General features: G+C 38.1%; 1 protein-coding gene and 1 long non-coding RNA gene across 2 annotated transcripts in view; one reads left to right on the forward strand and one right to left on the reverse strand.

Annotated features, from left to right (window-relative positions):
- Positions 1-12425: 12425 nt before the first annotated feature.
- LOC135965371 (uncharacterized) overlaps positions 12426-20995 on the forward strand; it is a 43608-nt gene continuing 35038 nt past the window's right edge. The window contains exon 1 of the long non-coding RNA XR_010578245.1: positions 12426-12485. This is a non-coding gene — a long non-coding RNA (uncharacterized lncRNA). The remainder of the gene's footprint in view (positions 12486-20995) is intronic.
- On the reverse strand, positions 14036-20562 carry DEFB127 (defensin beta 127). The gene is made up of 3 exons (XM_005569667.3): positions 20397-20562; positions 15466-15546; positions 14036-14268 (listed from the first exon to the last, which is right to left on the reverse strand). Exons 1-3 carry the CDS (start codon positions 20560-20562, stop codon positions 14036-14038), a joined length of 480 nt encoding a protein of 159 aa, XP_005569724.3.

Here is a 20995-nt window from a genome sequence, read left to right on the forward strand (position 1 = left end):
TATTATATAATTAATATATTATATGTAATACTTATTTTAAACAATGTTTTTATTGATATATAGTATTTGTATGTATTTATGGGCACATGTGATATTTTGATACATGCATATAATGTGTAATAATCAAGTCAGATTATTTAGGATATCCAGCACCTTGAACATTTATCCCTTCTTTGTGTTGGGAACATTTCAAAACTTCTCTTTTAGCTATTTTGAAATATACAATAAATTGTTGTTAACAATAGCCACTCTGCTGTGCTATCAAACACTAAAACTTATACCTTCTATCTAACTTTGCAGTACTTGTTTTATAATGTTATAACCACAACATTCCCATCTGAAAGGAGGAAGAATTTGTTGCACACAGCAGTCACTGGTTCATAGCCATTTGGAAATCATGCTGGGGTAGCAGTACCCTTATAATAAAACCAGAGCAAGGGCATACAAGAAAAAAAGTTATAGGCCAATGTCCCTAGAACATAGTTACAAAAACCTCAAGAAAATACTAGCAAATTGAATTCAACAATACTTTAAATGGATTATTCACCATGGTCAAGTGAGACTTATCTACATTAACAGAGTGAAGGGTAAAAATCGTATGATGATCTCAACAGATGCAAAAAAAAGTACTTGACAACATTCAGCATCCTTTTGTGATAAAACTCAACAAATTACATATAGAAAGAATGATCTCAACACAATAAAGGTCATATATGACAAGCCCCATTTAAAATCATACTCAATGATGAACAGTCAAAAGCTTTTTCTCTAAGATCAAGAACAAAATAATGCCCACTCTTGCCACTGCTATCAACATAGTACTGGAAGTTCTAGCCAGAGTAATTAGGCAAGAAAATGGAATAAAAACCATTCAAATAGGAAGGAAGCAGTGAAATTGTTTCTGTTTGCCGATGATATAGTCTTATATATAGAACATCCTGAAGACTTTGCCAAATAACTATTAGAAGTAATAAATGAATTCAGTAAAGTGGCAGGTTATAATTTCAACATAAAAAATCAGCAGCTTTTCTGAAGACTAACAAGAACACCTGAGAAGTGAATCAAGTAAATGATCCTTTCACAATAGCTACAAAGATACTTAGGAATAAATTTAACAAGGAGGTAAAAGGCCTATACACTAAAATGTATAAAACTTTGATGGAAGAAACTGAAGACACAAATGGAAAGATATCCCATGTTCATGAAAGTAAAAAATTAATAGTTAAAATATCTGTAGTACCCAAAGTGGTCTGTAGATTTAATGCAATCCCTATCAAAATTCCCAAGACACTTTTTACTGTAATAGAAAAAAATTCTAAAATTTGGATTGAATGACAAAAGATTTTGAATAGTCCAAACAATCTTGAGCAAAAAGAACAAAGCTGAAGGCATCACACTACCTGACTTCAAAATATACTGTGAAAGAAAATAAGGGTTGGAGAGGATGTGGAGAAATGGTAACCCTTGCACACTGTTGGTGGGAATAAAAATTAGCATAGCTATTATGAAAACCTGTATGGAAGTGCCTTAAAAATTAAAATGAAAACTACCATATGATCCAGCAATCCCATTACTAGGCATATAGCTAACGGAAATAAAATCAGTATGTTGAAAAGATATCTGCACTTTCATGTTAATTTCAGCATTATTCACAATAACCAAGGTATGGAATCAACTAAGTGCCCATCAATGGATGAATTAATAAAGAAAAGAGTGGTACATAAGCACAATGGAATACTTTTCAGTTTTAAAAAAGAAGTAAATTCTGTCATTTGCAACAACATGGATGAACCTGGAGGACGGTATGCTAAGTGAAATAAACCAGGCACAGAAAGACATGATCTCACTTATATGTGGAGTATAAAAAAGTTGAATTCATAGAAACAAAGAGTAAAATGGTAGTTATCAGAGGCTAGGGGCTAGGGAAATCACTTAGACCGGAAGAGTAAGCTCAAGAGAGGTCAGGCGTGGTGGCTCACGCCTATAATCCTAGCACTTTGGGAGGCTGAGGCAGGCACATCATCTGAGGTCAGGAGTTCGGGAACAGCCTGGCCAACATGGCGAAATCTTGTCTTGACCAAAAATATAAAAATTAGCCAGGTGTGGTGGCATGTGCCTGTAATCCCAGCTACTTGGGAGGCTGAGGCAGGAGAATCACTTGAACCAGGGAGGCAGAGTTTGCAATGAGCCAAGATTGAACCACTGGACTCCGGCCTGGGTGACAAGAGTGAAACTCTGTTTTCAAAAAAAGAAAAAAAAAAGTTCAAGAGCTCTATTGACATCACAGTGACTACAGTTAGTGACAATATATTATATATTTTGAAAATTCCATTGTGTATATATATCACAATGTAAGAAAAAATTTTCTTTTCTTTTCTTTGAGGCAAAATCTTGCTTGGTAGCCCAGGCTGGAGTACAGTGGCACCATCTCAGCTCACTGCAACCTTGAGCTCCTGGGCTCAAGTAATCTTCCTGCCTCAGTCTCCTGAGTAACTGGGACTACAGGCACACCACCACATTTGGCTGATTTTGTTTATTTTTTGTAGAGACAAGGTCTATGTTGCCCAGGCTGGTCTTGAACTCCTGGGCTCAAGCAATCCTCCTGCCTCAGTCTCCCAAAGTGTTTGGATTACAGGTGTGAGCCACCACGCCCAGTCTTATTTTAAAATTTAGATTCAGGTGATAAATGCGCAGATTTGTTACATGGGCGTATTGTGTGATGCTGAGGTTTGGGCTTCTAATGACCCTGTCACCCAAGTAGCAAACATAGTGCTGGATACATAGTTTTTCAACATTTGCTCCTCTCCCTTCCTCATCCCCTTGAAAGTCTTCGCTGTCTATTGTTCCCATCTTTATGTCTATGTGTACCCAATGTTTAGCTTCCACTTACAAGTACGAACAGGTGGTATATACCACAGTTTATCCATTCATCTGTTGAACATTTAGGTTGTATCCAATATGAAATATTATTCAGTCTTAAAACAGAAAGAAATCCTGTCATTTGTGCAACGTGCATGAACCTGGAGGACATTATGCTAAGTAAAATAAGCCAGGCACAGGAAGAAAAATACTGCATGATATCACTTATATGTAGAACCTTGAAAAGTCAAATTCACAGAAGCAGAGAGAATGGTGATTACCAGAGGCAAGGGTGGTAGAATCAAATGATGTTGGTCAAAGAGTAAGTTTCAGTATTGTAGGATGATTAAGTTTTTGAGATCTAATGCACAGCATGGGGACCTTAGTTGATAATACTGTGGCCGGAAGCGGTGGCTCACGCCTGTAATCCCAGCACTTTGGGAGGCTGAGGCAGGCAGATCACTTGAGGTCAGGAGTTTGAGACCAGCCTGTCAAACATGGTGAAACCCCGTCTCTACTAAAAATACAAAAATTAGCCAGGCATGGTGGCACATGCTTGTAATCCAAGCACTTTGGGAGGCCGAGGCAGGCGGATCACTTGAGGTCAGGAGTTCAAGACCAGCCTAGCCAACGTGGCAAAACCCTGTCTCTATGAAAAATACAAAAATTAGGCCAGGCGTGGTGACTCACACCTGTAATTGCAGCACTTTGGGAGCCTGAGGCGGGTGGATCATGAGGTCAGGAGATCGAGACTAGCCTGGCTAACACGGTGAAACCCCATCTCTACTGAAAATACAAAAAATTAGCCGGGCATGGTGGGGGGCGCCTGTAGTCCCAGCTACTCGGGAGGCTGAGGCAGGAGAATGGCGTCAACCCAGGAGGTGGAGGTTGCAGTGAGCCCAGATCGTGCCACTGCACTCCAGCCTGGGAGAAAGTGCAAGACTATCTCAAAAAAAAAAAAAAAAAAGCAAGAAAAATACAACAATTAGCCAGGTGTGGTGGAGGGTGCCTGTAGTCCCAACTACTTGGGAGGATGAGGCAGGAGAATTGCTTGAACCCAGGAGGCGGAGGCTTCAGTGAGCTGAGATACTGCCACTGCACTCCAGCCTGGGCCACAGAGTGAGACTCTATCTCAAAATAAATAAATAAATAAATAAATAAATAAATAAATAAAAGCTGGGTGCAGTGGTTCATGCCTGTAATCCCAGCACTTTGGGAGGCCGAGGTGGGTGGATCACAAGGTCAGGGGATCCAGACCATTCTGGCTAACACAGTGAAACCCTGTCTGTACTAAAAATACAGAAAAATTAGCCAGGTGTGGTGGCGGGCGCCTGTAGTCCCAGCTACTCGGGAGGCTGAGGCAGGAGAATGGCGTGAACCCAGGAGGCGGAGCTTGCAGTGAGCTGAGATCGCACTACTGCACTCCAGCCTGGGCGACAGAGATAGACTCTGTCTCAGAAAAATAAACAAATAAATAAAAAAAAAAACAAAGAGAGAGAGAGAGAATACTATATTATGTAGTTGAAATTTACTATCAGAGTAGATCTTAAGCATTCTTATCACACACACACAATGGTAACTATGGGAAGAGATTGATACGTTAATTAGCCTGACTATAGTATTCATTTCAAAATGCATCTGTATATCTAAACATGACATTGTATAGCTTAAATATGCATATGTATATCAAAACATCACATTGTATAGCTTAAATATATATAATTTTAAATAGGCATTAAAAGACAGAATATGATTACCTGAGTGACAAAGGAATGTGCGCACCAAACCCCCATGACATGCAATTTACCTACATAACAAACTTGCACATGTATTCCTAAAATTAAAATAAAAGCTAAAAAATAATAAATATATCAGGAAAATAAAATAAATTTCTCTCTAAGCAAAAAAAAAAAATTAGTACACGAATTACAGTCTAACTGTAAAGGAAATTGCCCCTGGTCTAAGTAGTTAGATTCCATGAATAAAAGATTGGCTGAATATTAGTTTGGCAGCAGAGGAATTAATTTTGCTGTCATTCCATGAGCAAAAATATAGTGGTATGCGTCAGAGATATTGTGCAAGATTACTTTGTTCCTCTACTATGAAACATGAGACACTAATATGTGATAAAGTAGTGTAGGATAGAAGTTAAGCAATTACTGATTTCAGCTAATGCTTATCTGTTACTAGTTAAGTGCGACTTTTAGTAATGATGTGAGAATTGTGAAGGATGTTAAAATACAAGAGAAGAAAGCAGATGAAATCTGAACAATAGGAAGTCTTGTGCAATGTACAAATTCAAATAATACAAAAAGTCATAAAAAGAGAGAATATAGCGCGCATGAAATTGTGCCATTTCCAAGTCTATGCCTCAAAAGGCCTTGTGTGCCTTTGCCTTCTCCATTGGAACCCTGCCTCATTCAGGCGAACAAGCCCAGTCTAGTCTGCGGGAAGGACAAGAGAGACATTTTGGAGAAGAATCCAGTTGTCCCAGCAGAGGTTAGCTTATATCAGTCTACAGCCATCTGATCCCCAAATACATGAAAACCAGCTGAGATCAGCGTAGCCTCCACTATTTTATTTCTTTTTGTGAAGTGCATGGAAGTTGTAAAGCTCCATTGAGCTGCTGAGTGTTTGAGAAGGACAGGATGGCACAAGAGATTCAGTATAGGATAAAGACTATATTATTTTTAAAGTATATTTCCACAGCATGAGAATACTATCATAAATGCATTTCACAATAGATACAATATGTCATTTAAAAAGAAATATGGTGGTCTTTGGAGCAGAGATCGTATGAAAGCCTTAGTGATTTAGGATAAATACAGAGAAAATATCAGCTGTTCCTGAAAGTTGACATTTAAAACAATTTTGAGATATGTTTAGACTTACCTACATGCAGAGAAATCTCATATACCTTTTCACTCCACTGGTTACATCTTGTTTAACTATAATCAGGAAATTGACATTGATATACTCCATTGACCTTAATCAGATGTCATCAATTTTACATGTATGTGGTCATTTGTTCATGTGTGTGCATGCATGTATTTAGTTTTATGCAATTTTATGACATGCTTTGATTTTTGTGACCACCATTACAGTCAAGATACAAAACAGTTTATTACATAGACCCCTTGTGCTACCCTTTTACAGTGAGAGCCTTCTCCCTCCTTCCCTAACCCCTGGTAAACAGGAATCTGTTCTCTGTCTCTATAATTTTGTCATTTCAAGAATGCCATATAAATGGAATCATAGATATATAATATTTTTAGATTGGCTTTTTTTTTCTCATAGTGTTCCTTGGAGATCCATCCAAATTGTATGAATACTTTGTTTCTTTTTATTGCTGAGTAATATTCCATGCTATGGCTGTACTATAAATGTGATTTTTTAAAAGCCACACAGTGAAGGATATTCAGATTGTATTCAATTTCTGGCAATTATGAATAAAGCTGTTGTGAATGTCTGTGTATAGGTGCTCTTTCTTTTTTAAAGTCATGGTAAGAACCCTGAGACATGGTATTTTCCCTGGCTGGGCAGTACCACTATTTGGGTTCTGAAATTGGGCAGAACCACTGAAATTGGGCAGGGCTGCAGGTTGGGCCTGAGGTTAGATGGGTTTTGTTCAGGGTAGTTGCATGGTTGAGGCTTGCCCCCTTGCCTAGGCAGAGTCTTGGGGTGGGCTTTGAGGCTGAGGTGAGCCACCATTTATACGTCTGGGTGTGGCTAGTCCAGCCTCTGTGTTTTGCTGAAAGGTGCTGTGGCGGGCATCGCCCTCCTTGGGTGGGCTTTGAGTCTGAGCCACTGTTTAAATGCCCTGGGGCACAAGTCTAGATTGTTTCTTTTGTTTGAAATGCTTTGTTGCAGGTATCTCCCTTTCTGTGAGGGGCCTTGGGAAGAGATTTGAGACTGACTGTGGAGGCTGGCCCTCTAGGGACTCAAGCCAGATGGAAATTTCCACTGTGCTTCTGGGAGTGACCAGCTTGGCTTTGCAGGTGGATTATGCTGTTGGCTGGTACCTCTGCTGGCAGTGACACAGAGCTACCATCCGTATCTTCATACTGTCACTGTGAGCAATGCCCCCTTTTCTTTTTTCCTATCTGAACCCGGGTGGTCTAGCCACACCGTTATCCCCTGCCTTCCCTGTAAAGTGAGACTGAAGTGGGCTTTCTGAGAATATTCCAGGAATGGCTAAGGAAGCTAAATGTTCATCTTTAGTTTTCTTTTCCCTCTGGAGAAACCGTGGGCCTAGGGCAATCCTGTCTGCGTAGTGCTGTGCCAACCTTGGGCAAGGGAGAGGAGGAGGGATGGCATGGTCAAAGTCAGACCCTTTCTCTTCCCCCTTCTAATGTCGTTTTTATTCAGTTCTGTGGTCAACATGGGTGTCTTTGTCTTATTTCCAAGTTTTGGGATTTTTACCAAAGTGCTCTTGTCATGGATATCTGCCAGTTGAACTTTCTGTTGAGAGGAGGGACGCCTGGAATCTCCTATTCTGCCATCTTGCTAATGTCAGTCTAAAAATCTCCAATTGTAGGTAAAGATTTCTCTATTTCTCTTTTTTAGTTCTACAAGTTTTTAACTTGAAGTTCTGTTGTTAGTGGCATGAACATTTAGCATTGTTATATTTTCGTGGCAAATTGACTTCTTTCTGTGCCTCTTTATCCCTGGTAGTATTCCTTGTTTTGAAATCTACTTTGTACAATATTAAATAGCCACTCCAGCTTTTTAAGACATAAAGTCTTATAGCTTATCTTTGTCTTTATATTAAATATATCTGATAAGGGATTAACATACAGAATATATAAAGAACTCATACAGCTCAATAGCAGTAAAAAAAAAAAAACAAAAAAAAAAACCCAATTAAAAAAATGGACAAAGACTTCAAAAGACATTTCTCCAAAGAAGACGTAACAATGGCCAAGAAGTATGTGAAAAGGTGCTCAAAATCACTAATCTTTAGGGAATGTAAATAAAAACCGCAGTGAGATATCACCTCCTGCCTGCTAGTATGACTATTACCAAAAAGACAAGATATAACAATTGTTAATGAGGGTGTGGAGAAAAGAGAACCTTTGTACATTTTTAGTGGGAATGTAGACAGATGTAGCCATTGTGGAAAGCAGTATGAAGGTTTCTAAAGGAATTAGAAATAGAACTACCAGGCTGAGTGAGGTGGTTCATGCTTGGAATCCCAGTAATTTGGGAAGTCAAGGCAGGAGGATTGCTTGAGACCAGGACTTTGAGCCCAGCCTGGGCTACACAGCCATACCCTGTGCCTAAAAAGCATTGGCTGAGCGTGGTATGTGTCTGTAGTCCCAGTTACTCAAGAGACTGAGGCAGGATTCCTTGAGCCTAGGAGTTTGAGGTTTACAGTGAGCTATGGTGGCACCACTGCATTCCAGCCTGGGCTACAGAGTGACACTGTGACATCTGTCTTTAAAAAAAAAAGAAAGAAAGAAAGAAAAGAAATGAAATGAAATCACCACTTAACTTCATAGAGGTATCTGCACTTTCATATTTATTGAAGCATTATTCACAATAGTCAAGATTTTGAAACAACTGAAATGTCTGTTGATGGATGAATGGATAAACTATGACATACATACACAATGGAATATTATTTACTCTTAGAAAAGGAGATCCTGCCATTTGCCAAGGCATGAATGAACATGGAGGACATTATGCTAAATAAAATAAACTGACACAGAAAGAAAAATACTGCACTATTTCACTTATACATGGAATCTTAAAAAAAAAAAGAAAAGGAAAGTTGAATACACGGAGACAGAGAATAAAGTGTTGTTACCAGGGGTGTGGTTGGAGGGGAAGGAAATGGAGATATGTAGGTCAAAGGATAAAACATCTCAGATATGTAAGATTCAAAAAGTCTGGAGATCTAATGTACAACATGAGGTCTATGATAATATTTTATTTTATTTGGAATTTTTGTTTAGAAAGTAGATTTTAGGTGCTCTTGCCACACACACACACACACACACACACACACACACAAAGGGAAACTATGTTAGATGATGAATGTGTTAATTTGCCTGACTAGAGTGACCATTTCACAATGTACATCAAAATGTCATGTTGTACACCACAAATATGTGCAATAAAAAATAAAGTGAGGGTGTTTTTTTTTTTTTTTTTTTTTTGTGGTCAGTATATAGTCAGGTCTTTTAAAATCCAATCTTACAATCTCTTTTAATTGGTGTATTTAGATCAGTGGTCCTAGCCTTTTTGGCAGCAGGGACCAGTTTAATGCAGTCAATTTTTCCATAAACTGGCAGGGATGGGAAGATGGTTTCGGGATGAAACTGTTCCACTTTGGATCATCAGGCATTGGATTCTCATAAGGAGCACACAACCTAGATCCCTTGCATGCGCAGTTCACAATAAGGTTCAGGCTCCTATGAGGATCTAATGCTGCAGCTGATCTGACAGGAGGCAGAGCTCAGGTGGTAATGCTTGCTCCCACTGCCGCTCACCTCCTGCTGTGTGGCCCAGTTCCTAACAAGCCACAAACCTATACCAGTCCATGGCCTGGGGCGTGGGGACCCCTGATTTAGATCATTCATATTAAATGTAATTATTGGTGTGTTATATTAAAACCTAATATCTTTCCTAGCATTTTTAGATGCTTCATTACTTGGGCAGAGAACTTTCATATGGGACAAAGCTTGTGGTGTTGGTCCCAGATTTTTAAAGATGAAGGAAATTGTCTAGGAAGTCCCAGAACTAATAAGTGCATTTTTAATGTAATGGTCTCCAAATGGGGCATTGGATATCACTAATATCAGAGTTTAGAATAAGAGTGAGTCCACCTGTCATAAATATATAAAAATTGACAAAGTGCTAATCATTAGGGATGGGATACACATTATTTATTATAATAAAGAAGACAAGTAAGCAAACACCTTCAACATCTAATTATAGGGAAAAAAACTAAGGAGAAATTTAGATTCAGAGAGTGATTAGAAAAGACAAGAAATAACGGAATGGAAACATTCCTCAGAAGACTACTACCAATTGGGTAGCAGTGGTCATATAAATTATGAGTTTGAGAATTTAAAAATTACAGAATTTTGTTGTTAAATGGATACATGGGCCCTAATGGGGTTCTGACAAAGTTTACACTGGTCTGTAACAAAATGAAAAAAATTAGAATGGTAGAACAAAATTTTAAGAGACAGGAATGCATTTAGTTAAAAGTCTGTTTTCTTCTAATATGGCATACATACATATTTTTAGGTGGTGAAATTTCATTCACTTTTGAAATGATGGTGAGAGTTGATAATAAATTGATGATAAATTATGGTAATAATTGGTAAACTTCTGTAAACCAAAAATATCTTTAAAAATTACTGATGCAGGAAGTTCAGGACTGGAAGAATCATAACAGAGGACAATATAAATGAAAAATAAATGTCTGTTTAAAGCCATAAAAAAGCCTATGGCAAGACAGAAGATCATATTTGAAAGCAAACTGTATGAAAAACAAGTGTGTACAAGTTTTTGCATATGATGTTTTCTGTTTGCTTTCAAGTTTTGTTGTTTACATTTTGGTTTACATACCACCAAAGTAATGTTACTGTATATGTAACTATAATTAGTTGAGAAAATTGCATTAACATTTATATCCATAGTCTTTATATAATCTCTATGTTATTTATATGCTCATGTTTAAGAGAAATGAGAAGGTTTATAATATAACAATGAACATACTCTATAATGAAAATTTGTGGGGTGGTGCTCAGTCTGTATATAGAGAGGAACATAAAAGAAGGAAGGCTTTTCTTTTATAAAGATAAACATGTGCCTAACAAAGTTACAAAAAAGAAAAGTATACCAAAATAAAAAATAGAAATATGACACTAAATTGTGCACTTAAAACAGGTGAATTTTATGGTATGCAAAAGTTTTTGAAAAACAAGAAAAAAAGAACATTAGTGAAGATATCTTTGTGTGTGTGTGTGTGTGTGTGTGTGTGTGTGTGTGTGTGGTTTTACAAATTTATTTAAAAAAGCAGGCTATGAGCTGGATTTGACCTGACAGCAGTAGTTTGTTCACCCTGGTCTAAGTTATTCCTGATTTAAAAATATATATATATAAAACAAAATAAAACACAAACCTCAATTCTCATAGATTAACTTCCCAAAAGGTTATTTCTGGCAGTGCTAGATGTCTATTTTAGGTCAAAAGAATGACCCTGTTCTCATGGTCACTCAGGGCTTCAGGCTGACAGAGGCTGTATGTCAACAGTGCTTCCACAGTCACCTTGGCAGAGAGATAAGAGATGGTTAAACCACACACTGGCTTTTTTTTTTTTTTGAGACAGAGTCTCACTCTGTCACCTAGGCTGGAGTGCAGAGGCACAATCTCGGCTCATTGCAACCTCCGCCTTCTGGGCTCAAGTGATTTTCCTGCCTCAGCCTCCCAAGTAGCTGGGATTATAGGCGCCCGCCACCATGCCTGGCTCATTTTTGTGTTTTTAGTAGAGACAGGGTTTCACCACCATGGCCAGGCTGGTCTCAAACTCCTGACGTCAGGTGATCTGCCTGCCTCGGCATCGCAAAGTGCTGAGATTACAGGTGTGAGCCACTGCACATGGACACACTGGCTCTTAAGTTTCCACTTGGAAGTGAACCTGTCACTTTCAATCACTTCTAATTGGGCAATGCAAGTTGCAGTCTAAGAAATGGAAACTAAACTAAAATTAATGAAGAAAATTTGTTTTCTGTAAAGATAAATCAGATTAATAAGTGAATGTGAGACTTATCAAGAAAAAAGAGAAAATACACAAATAATAGATGTCAGAAATGAAAAAGATGTCATTACATATCTTACAGGCATTAATAAGAAAAAGAAGACATTACAAAGTATTTTAGGATAGCAAGCATAAAAATCTTAGAAAATGGGAAAAGTATACATGCCAAAATACAACAGTTGACTAGAAGACATAGAAAACTGAATTGCCTTTTAACCTGCAATAAACTTAATCTCTAACAATACTTCCTGTAAAGAGTTCTGTTCCAGTTGACTTTACCATTAGATTCTACCAAACATTCAATGTAGAACTGAGAAGCTCTTTCGTAAATAAGAAGAAAAGGAATGTGCCAAATTGATTTTGTGGTTAGTTTTCCAAAATTTAAATACATTTTCAGTTTTAGAATAGTTTTAGATTTATAGAAATGTTGCAAAGATAATACAGAGAGCTCCTAAATATTCACCCAGTTTCTGCTATTGTTAACATCTTATATTACCACAATGCATCCATCACAGCTAAATACATTGCTACTAAATGACTCTACACTTATTATTATTACTATTATCACCACTAGTTTTTCCTTAATGTTCTTTTCCTGTTCCAAGAGTCCATCCAGGATACCACATTACCTTCAGTTGTCCTGTCTCTTTAGCCTCCTCTGATCTTGGACTGTGGCTCAGAATTTCTTCCTTTTTGATAAATTTGACAGTTTTGAGAAATACTCGTCAAATATTGTTTAGAATGCCACTGAATTTGAGTTTCTCTGATGTTTTTCATTGTTTGTCTTGGGTTGCAGGGTTTTGGGAGGAAGAAAACAGAAGTGAAGTGCCATTCTCATCATATCATATCACAGGTTTGTGCTATAAACATGATTTCTCCATAAAATCTGAAACATGACCTTATCAGGTTTATCCATGTGAAATTATTTTTTAACTCCTTTCCGCACACTTCTCTTTGGAAACAAGTCACTAAACACAGCCTATGCTCAAGGGAGAGGGAGGTCAAGCTCCACCTCCTTAAGCAGGGAATATCTGTATGAATTATTGGGAATTATTCTGTATGGCACATCTGTTCTCACCAATTTGCTAATTTATTCAATTATTTGTTCATATCATCATAGACTCATAGATATTTATTATATGTTGTATTATAATCTAATGCTATCTTATTTATTTTATTGCTCAAATTGTTGCAGCTTTGGTCATTTGAAGCTCTTTTAGACTGACTCCTGTGTCCCTTTAATATGACCCCATCCTTTGATTTTTAAGCAATTGCTTACTTTCTGGCACCACGAGATATTCTAGGCTTGTCTTACATACTCCCTATCCCAGCCCTAGAACACCAGAAAGAGAGATATTAAGAGACCACATGCCACACATTAGTGGTAAATGTTACAGTGGATGAACTAAATCTTTAAAATGCTTGTAATTGTTATGGTGAAACGATATAAGAAACAAAACTAGAAAATGACTGTGAAATGTAGTTGAAGAAGAAGCTTTCCATGTTAATGGTATTCAGAAGGTACATCTTTAAGAATTCAGCAGAGTATGTACATGGATTATTCTTCTTGCATATCAAGACAACAAAAGTACTACAATTTGGACCAATTCCTAGATCTTTTACATTTCCCCTAAACTCCAAACAGCCCCAATAACAAAAAAGATGAACACATTAACAACAACAACAAAGGAAAAACCGAAAAACGTTTGTGTTGGAGTTATTTACTTAGGTCTTCCTCCACTTTATCAGGAAGTGGTGAGCTCCACTGCTGAGCTACATAACAGTGGAATTTTATTTATCTCTATCTTCCCAATTCACTGCTGGTACACAGTAGCTTAGGAAATCAGGCTTCCCCCATAGCTCAAATTTGAGTGCTCTGTTCTTCATCCAAACAAAGTGCATGTATAGTTTCCTGAAATGTTCTGTCTTTTCCAGTTTCCTTCCATTAGTTGATGCCATTCTGTTCACTCAAATTGCCTTTCCTACCAAACCTAATCCATTGAAATCCTACTTATTATTACAAGACACTGCTTTATTCCTAAACGTACTCATGTATTTCCCCTGAATATTTGCTTCACCTTTCCCTCTCCTAAATTACATGTCAGTGTTTCTGAGTTTCTTATTCCAGACTTGCAGACTATAGGATTTTTTTTAGTGCACTTGTCATATCCCCTTTTCAAGGAGAGGTTCTGAGTTCTTACCAATTCTTTACCTAGTATATAATGAGTGTTCAATCCCTGGTTAAAGAACAAAATGAGACAGAAAACTGGCAATGCACTTTATTAGAATATGCTCGAAGGTCATTTTAAGGATAAAGAAAGCAGAAGGAAGAAGATGTAGATCTCATCACCTTAGTTTATTAGGCTAGGTTGAGAAGCAAGTGAACAGGAAATTGTATTTGATTTATGTCTTCAAGATTGGGAATTTTTCTGTTATTGTAACATAGTCTTGAGGAAGAGTCAGTGCTAGTGTTGCTGGCTTTGGATGAGGTGAGTTTGTAATTTTTTTACATGCTTCCAGTTCCTTGATATTGAGGCAACAATATCTCCCATTTTCACATAGTGCATTTACTCTGCAGATTTTCCTGCAATGTCCTTGTACATAGTTATCCCAGCACGTCTTAAGTTGTTCAGTTACTATACACAGAAAGGAGCAATAGGACAATATCAGTGTTTGAGACTGAAGGCACGTTGATTTTGGGGAAGATAGAGAAGGTTTGTAGGAATTAGGGGTATGGGGTATCCACAAGGCAGACCCTCATATATTCCAAAGAGGATTTTCCAACAAGGTCAACCTCAGTGTTTGTATTTAACTGGATCACTTGTATTTAGATCCTGTGAGGTTTTAGGCCTCCCTTTAACATCTGATAGACTCCGCCAAGTACATAAGATCTTGTCTGAGAAAATAAAGGAGCTGAACCCTTGATTCTAGGCTATAGAACTATGCTCTACATAGGAACCTCAGCAAATCTGCCTCCATCCTGAATGCTCCCAGGGCACTACTTACTACTGTATCTCCTCTGATGCCCAGAGAACAACATATTGTTACTATGTGTTTATGTCTGAGTCAAACTATTCTCCTGAGTTCAAACCCACTATCAGGGTCAAGAATGACTTTCATGTTATCCAGTAAGGTAGTGAACTATTGGGTCTTAGGAATGTAGAGGGCCAGGAATAGGCCATTGCTGTTCTTATAATAAGGGACACATGTAAGAGATCTGGTTTTGAAAGAGGAAAGGAAACTCTAATTTTTAAGTTCTTAATATGTGCCAAGTTTCACATGGGTTATATCATTTAATAAAACCCCTGTTAACCAGGTGTCATTATCTCCATAAATGAGGAAACTGAGGCTCCTACAGTCTTCACTACTTACTCAAAGTTGACAAACTAGTAGATATTGAAGACATGTTTCTTAAACCTAATTCCAAAATTTGCTTCTTCCTCTATTCACACACTGCAGTATAATAGAGAATGCACACACACACACACACACACACATATATATTTGAGTAAAAGGAAATATAGCTGAGCATCAGAGTAAAAACCATATCCAAAGACATAAAGGTATCCCTAGATATTGGGATCATTCCTTTCTATAACAACACATCTTTCCCAGAAGCAATTATGACCTCTTTCTAGCTCTGTGAGTATTCCTTTTTAAGGCTAGTACCGTGGAATAAGGCTCCAGAAAGAGGAAATTTCTGATGATGTTGGATAAACTTTAGCCATCTTTGAGGGCTCTATTTCCCTTTAATGTGGATTATGAAGTTCCCTTTGGCTCTTGAAAATACTCCATCCCACTGTTGATTCGAGTGAGCCTCTGGTTTGGTTTACCTGTGGGTTTCTGGAACAGCAGAATTACAATGATCATGAAGAGCCCCACGGCCAGGCTTTCCAGAAGAGGTGCAGCCAAAGCTTTTGGTCCAGTGAACTGCACACTATGCTACCTTCCTTAGAGACTTGGATTCTTATGCACTGAACCAGAACAGATGGGATGATATGAAGTGTGTCCCTAAACTTCTGAACTGTGAACTTTGCATCATGTAGGCAGACACAGGAAATTTGAGGTCACCCACTTTACCCCCACATGGAATAGAGACATAGCATGTTCCATCCCATTGCACTGAATGCCACTCTGTAGGCTGTAGACTGGTGGGAAGAATCTGTGCTTTTCCTACTTTGACTCTCTGCGCAGCTGGACCAAGATCGAAATGTACTCACCTCCAAAAGTGAATATGGCAATATAAACCATGACATAAATCTGAAACTCCAACAATAAGAATTTCTAGTAGGTTTCTTGCACATTTGGAAAGGAGGTATGATGTAGTTGGGTCTGATCTGAGGTCACCTGACTTTTTATAAAAACACCAAGAACATACACTGGGGAAAGTATACCCTCTTCAATAAATCATGCTGAAGAAACTGGATTTCCCTATGCAGAAGAATATATATCAGGTGTATATATACACACACACACATACATATATACATATATATGCACACAATGGAATACTATACATATATATACACACAGTGGAATATACATATACGATGGAATACTATTCACCCATAAAAATAATGAAATTCTGTCCTTTGCAAAAACATGGATATAGCCTGGAGGACATTATGTTACATGAAATGTCAGGAACAGAAAGATCACCACATGTTTCTATTTATATATGGGAGCTAAAAAAGTTGAGCACACGGAAGTAGAGAGTAGGGTTGCAGATATCAATATTAGAGGCTGGTAATGATTAGGGAGAGGGGAGGATGGAGTGAGATTGGCTAATGGATGCAAAATTATAGCTAGATAGGAGGAATGACTTCTGGTGTTGCAGCACTGTAAGGTGAATATGGTTAACCACAATTTATTGTATACTTTTAAAGGCTAGAAGAGAAGATTTTGAATGTTCCCAATACAAAAGATAAATGAGGTGACGGATATGCTAATTACCCTGGTTTGATCATTACACATTGTATACATGTATTGAAATATATATATATCACTTTGTATCCTATAAATATGTACAATTATGTGTCAACTAAAAATAAAAGGAAAAATGGCTAAAATGGCCAACATTATGTCATATATTTAACCACAGTTAGAAAAAAAAGATGCATGAGGGTATTTTTTTTCTACCAGTTGTACCTTGTCTTTGAAAATATTAAAACGCTGCCACAAGGAATCGATGTTTACCTAGATCATTCTTTGATCATTGATTGCAGTTTTCAAAAAATTTCAACCCTGTTAACCACTGAGATGCATTAAATAAAGAAGCCAGTTGGCTTAGATGAGCCCTATGGCCATTATTCAGGTCACATAGTGGTTTTACACAAGAATATGTTTACACTGAGAGATAGTGACATAGAAGAAATCATTTTCAGAGGCAAATGTAAATTTAAGAGCAGTTACCTCAGAGGTCTCAAGGATCACCTCTCTTTACTTTTGCCACCAGCTTTTATATGGCTTAAGTCCTAGTTAAGGAATTGGTTTTATTATTTACAGTCTTCCTGTGAATGCAAACTTCCCTTATAGGTGACTTCGTGGTGGAGCATAAAATAAAGACCCTAAGTCTGAGCAGTCAGGAGAAATACAAAAAGCCTTCATATTAAAGTTGTATTTCTGAAGCTGGATGTTAAATTAGTAATAATAAATATAAGGATAGGAATGGGTCCTGAGAGCAAGGACAAATTTCTAATAAAACAAACAAATAAAAATAAAATTATAATATTCATATTAGCAGAAGAAAACATGATCTATCCAACAGAAACTAAAAAAATGAGGAATAGATAAGTCACAACTGGAGGGCAGAAAAAAGTCCTTATAATAGATCAGTAGTTATAATACATTTACATAGCTTAAACTCACTGATTAGATGACAAGGTAATAAAATATCACAAAGCAAGTGGAAGCAGGGTGAGATCACAGGACCACCGGATGGGGCGAAATTAAAATTGCTAATGAAGTTTCAGCACGCATTGTTATTGATAACATCTTATCAGGAAACAGGATTTGAGAGCAGACAACCTGTCTGACCAACATTTATTAGGCGGGAATTTTTCTTGTCCTAATAAGCCTGGGAGCACTACAGGAGACCCGGGCTTATTTCATCCCTTCGGCTTCGACCATAAAAGACGGCACGCCTTGAGGGGGCCGTCTATAAACCCACCCTCAGGGCGCATTCTCTTTCTCAGGGATGTTCCTTGCTGAGAAAAAGAATTCAGCGACATGTCTATTTGCTTTTGAAAGAGGAGAAATACGGCTCTGTTCCATCCAGCTCACTGGCGGTGAGAAGTCTTATCTCTGGTGTTCCCTGAACATTGCTATTATTCTGTTCTTTTTTCAAGATGCCCAGATTTCATATTGTTCGAACACTCATGCTCTACAAACAGTTTGTGCAGCTGACACAATCATCACAGGGTCCTGAGGCGACATTTATCCTCCTCAGCTTACGAAGAAGATGACAAGATTAAGAGATTGAAGTAAAGACAGGCATAGGAAATCACAAAGGTATTGATTGAGGAAGTGATAAGTGTCCGTAAAACCTTCACAATTTATGTTCTCCTGCCGCGGCTTCAGCTGGTCCCTCCTTTCGGGGTCCCTGACTTCCCACAACAATTTTCAATCTATTTTTCTGTTTTTAGGTTGGGTAATTCTATAGATCTGTCTTATCTTTCCTCTGTCATGTTCCATCTACTATTGAGCCTATACAGTGACTTTTTCTTTTTTACTTTGATTACATTTTATAAAGTTATAATTTCCATTTGATTCTTTTTTCTTTTTCTTTTTCTTTCTTTTTTTTTTGAGATGAAGTCTCGCTCTGTTGCCCAGGCTGGAGTGCAGTGGCACGATCTCAGCTCACTGCAACCTCTGCCTCCCAGGTTCACGCCATCCTCCTGCCTCAGCCTCCCAAGTAGTTGGGACTACAGGCGCCTGTCACCATGCCCAGCTAATCTTTTGTATTTTTTTCAGTAGAGACGGGATTTCACCATGTTAGCCAGGATGGTCCCGATCTCCTGACCTCGTGATCCGCCCGCTTCAGCCTCCCAAAGTGCTGGGAATACAGGCGTGAGCCACCGCGCCCAGCCTGTATCTTCTATTCCTTTGCTGAGATTTTCCTAGTTTGTAGTTTGTTTCAAATGTATCCACAGTCCCACTAATATATTATTTTTGCTTTTGTTGCTTGTGGTTTTGAGGTCATATTCAAGTAACTGTTGCCTAGATCAAAGTCATGAATATATTCCCTTCTGTTTCATTTTAGGAGGTTTACTTTTGCCAGGCTCACATTTAAATCTTTAAATCCATTTTGAGTTTGTGTGTGTGCGTGTGGTGTAAGATAAGGATCCATTTCATTTGTTTTGCCTGTGGAAATCCAGTTTTCCCAACACCATCTGTTGAAGTGACTATCATTTCTGTATTACATATTCTTGGTATTATCATTGAAGATCGTTTGTCGCACAGCAAAGGAAACAGTCAACAGAGTGAGAAGGCAGTTTATGGGATGAGAGGAAAATACTTGCCCACCATATATCACATAAGGTTAATATTAAAAATATATAAGAAATGTACACAACTCAGTAGCGAAAAACTGATAGCCCACTTGAAAATCGGACAAAGACCTGAACAGAAATCTTTCTAAAGAAGACGTAAAAGTGGCTAACAATTGTATGGAAAGGTGCTCAACATCACTAATCATCAGGGAAATGCAAATCAAAACCACAATGAGAAATCACTTCACACTTGTTAGGATGACTATTATCACAAAGACAAGAGATCACAAGTATTGGTGAGAATGTAAAGAAAAGGGAACTTTTGCACACTGTTGGTGGAAATGTAAATTAGCACAGCAATTATGTAAAACAGTATGGAGGCTTCTCAAAAAAATAAAAACAGAACTGGTATATGACCCATCAATCCCTCAACTCGGTATATACCAAAAAGAAATGAAATCAGCACCATGTAGAGATATCTGTGCTCAGCATTATTCACAATAGCCAAGATATGAAACCAACCTAAGTTGATAGATGAAGACGTTATCATCTATCAACATCGATAGATGAATACATTAAATAAATTGTATATATACACAATGGCACGTTATTCAGCCTTGAAAAAGGAGATCTTGCCGTTCAGAACAACATGGATGAACCCAGAGGATATTATGCTAAGTGAAATAAGACAGACACAGAAAAAAAGTACCGCATGATCTCACTTATATGTGGAATTTTTAAACTCAAATACATAGAGGAGTGTAGACCAGTGATTATCAGGGGTAGGGGGGCATAGAGGAAATGGGAAGATGCTGTTCAAAGGGTACAAAGTTGAAATTGAATAGGATAAAGTCTAGAGAGCTAAAGGGGAGTATGGGGACTCTAGTTAATAACATGGTGTTGCATACTGGAAATTTGCTAAGAGGATGGGTTTCAGGTGCTGTCTCCTTAAAAAAAGATAACTATGTGAAGAGATGGATATGTTAATTTGATTATAGCGATCATTTTACTATGTCTATGTATATCAAAGCATCATGTTGCATATATACCTTAAATATATACAAGTTTTTATTTTAAAAATCTAGGTGGTATTCCCCACTGCAGTTCTATTCTTAAACCTTTTGCATGTTAGTTCTGGCTAGTTCTGTGTGTAGTTATCCAGTTTCAGGGGTCTGCCGTGTCTTCTTATTCAGTTTTTTAAATTGTGGTAAAAACAACATTATTCAGTTTTAAAGACACCTGTTTTCCTGCACCCTCCTATCCTCTATCCTCACTAACTGGAAGGAGGGCTGATGCCAGCCACGGCCCCCTGGGGATTGAAGTTAAGACCACCCCTTGGTCTTCAATGATAATGAACTGGTTGGGAAGGGAAGTCCGCCTCAGGCCTTTTATACTATGGCAAGGAAGGGCAAGTTCACTCCCCTCAGTTTTCACCGACATGGCACCAGCAGGGAAGGGGTTCCTCCCCAGGCCAATTGCTACCACTGGTTGAGGGATGGAAAATCTGAATCCCAGCTAGGTCTCTACTGTCACTGCATAGGCAGTGAAGGGGAATGTTGCTCTGGGCTGCTTCACATGACTGCGTGGGAGTTGGATGCCCAGCCTTTCTTCTAGGTCTCCATTACCAACAGAGGGGAGGACTGCCATCTTCACCTCTCCGCAAGCCCTATGTGGGAGGTAAGAGTTCAGACTCTCCTCTTAATTTCCACTGACACCTCAAAGAAAAGAGTGTTCATTGTGTTTAGCTAGGTTAAGGTAAGTATTACGAAAAGTGCCCAGGAATCTTACTCTCACCTCAGGAGAGAAGTCAGACTTTTGAAAGAATATCCAATTGGGATCGAGTATCAGTGACTGGTGAAATCTAAATCTTATT

The sequence above is a fragment of the Macaca fascicularis genome, chromosome 10, assembly GCF_037993035.2.
Source record: "Macaca fascicularis isolate 582-1 chromosome 10, T2T-MFA8v1.1".
Classification (NCBI taxonomy): Eukaryota; Metazoa; Chordata; class Mammalia; order Primates; family Cercopithecidae; genus Macaca; species Macaca fascicularis.

What these genes read in the sequence shown, in the direction of transcription:
- DEFB127 (XM_005569667.3), bottom strand. Translation starts at nt 20,562, where the DNA reads ATGTCGGTGAAAACTGAGGGGAGTGAACTTGCCCTTCCTTGCCATAGT. An exon ending in ATCAGCCCTCCTTCCAGTTA is followed by an intron (nt 15,547 to 20,396) that starts GTGAGGATAGAG and finishes CTGGACCAAAAG; the next exon opens with CTTTGGCTGCACCTCTTCTG. An exon ending in GCTGTTCCAGAAACCCACAG is followed by an intron (nt 14,269 to 15,465) that starts GTAAACCAAACC and finishes TTCTGTGTATAG; the next exon opens with TAACTGAACAACTTAAGACG.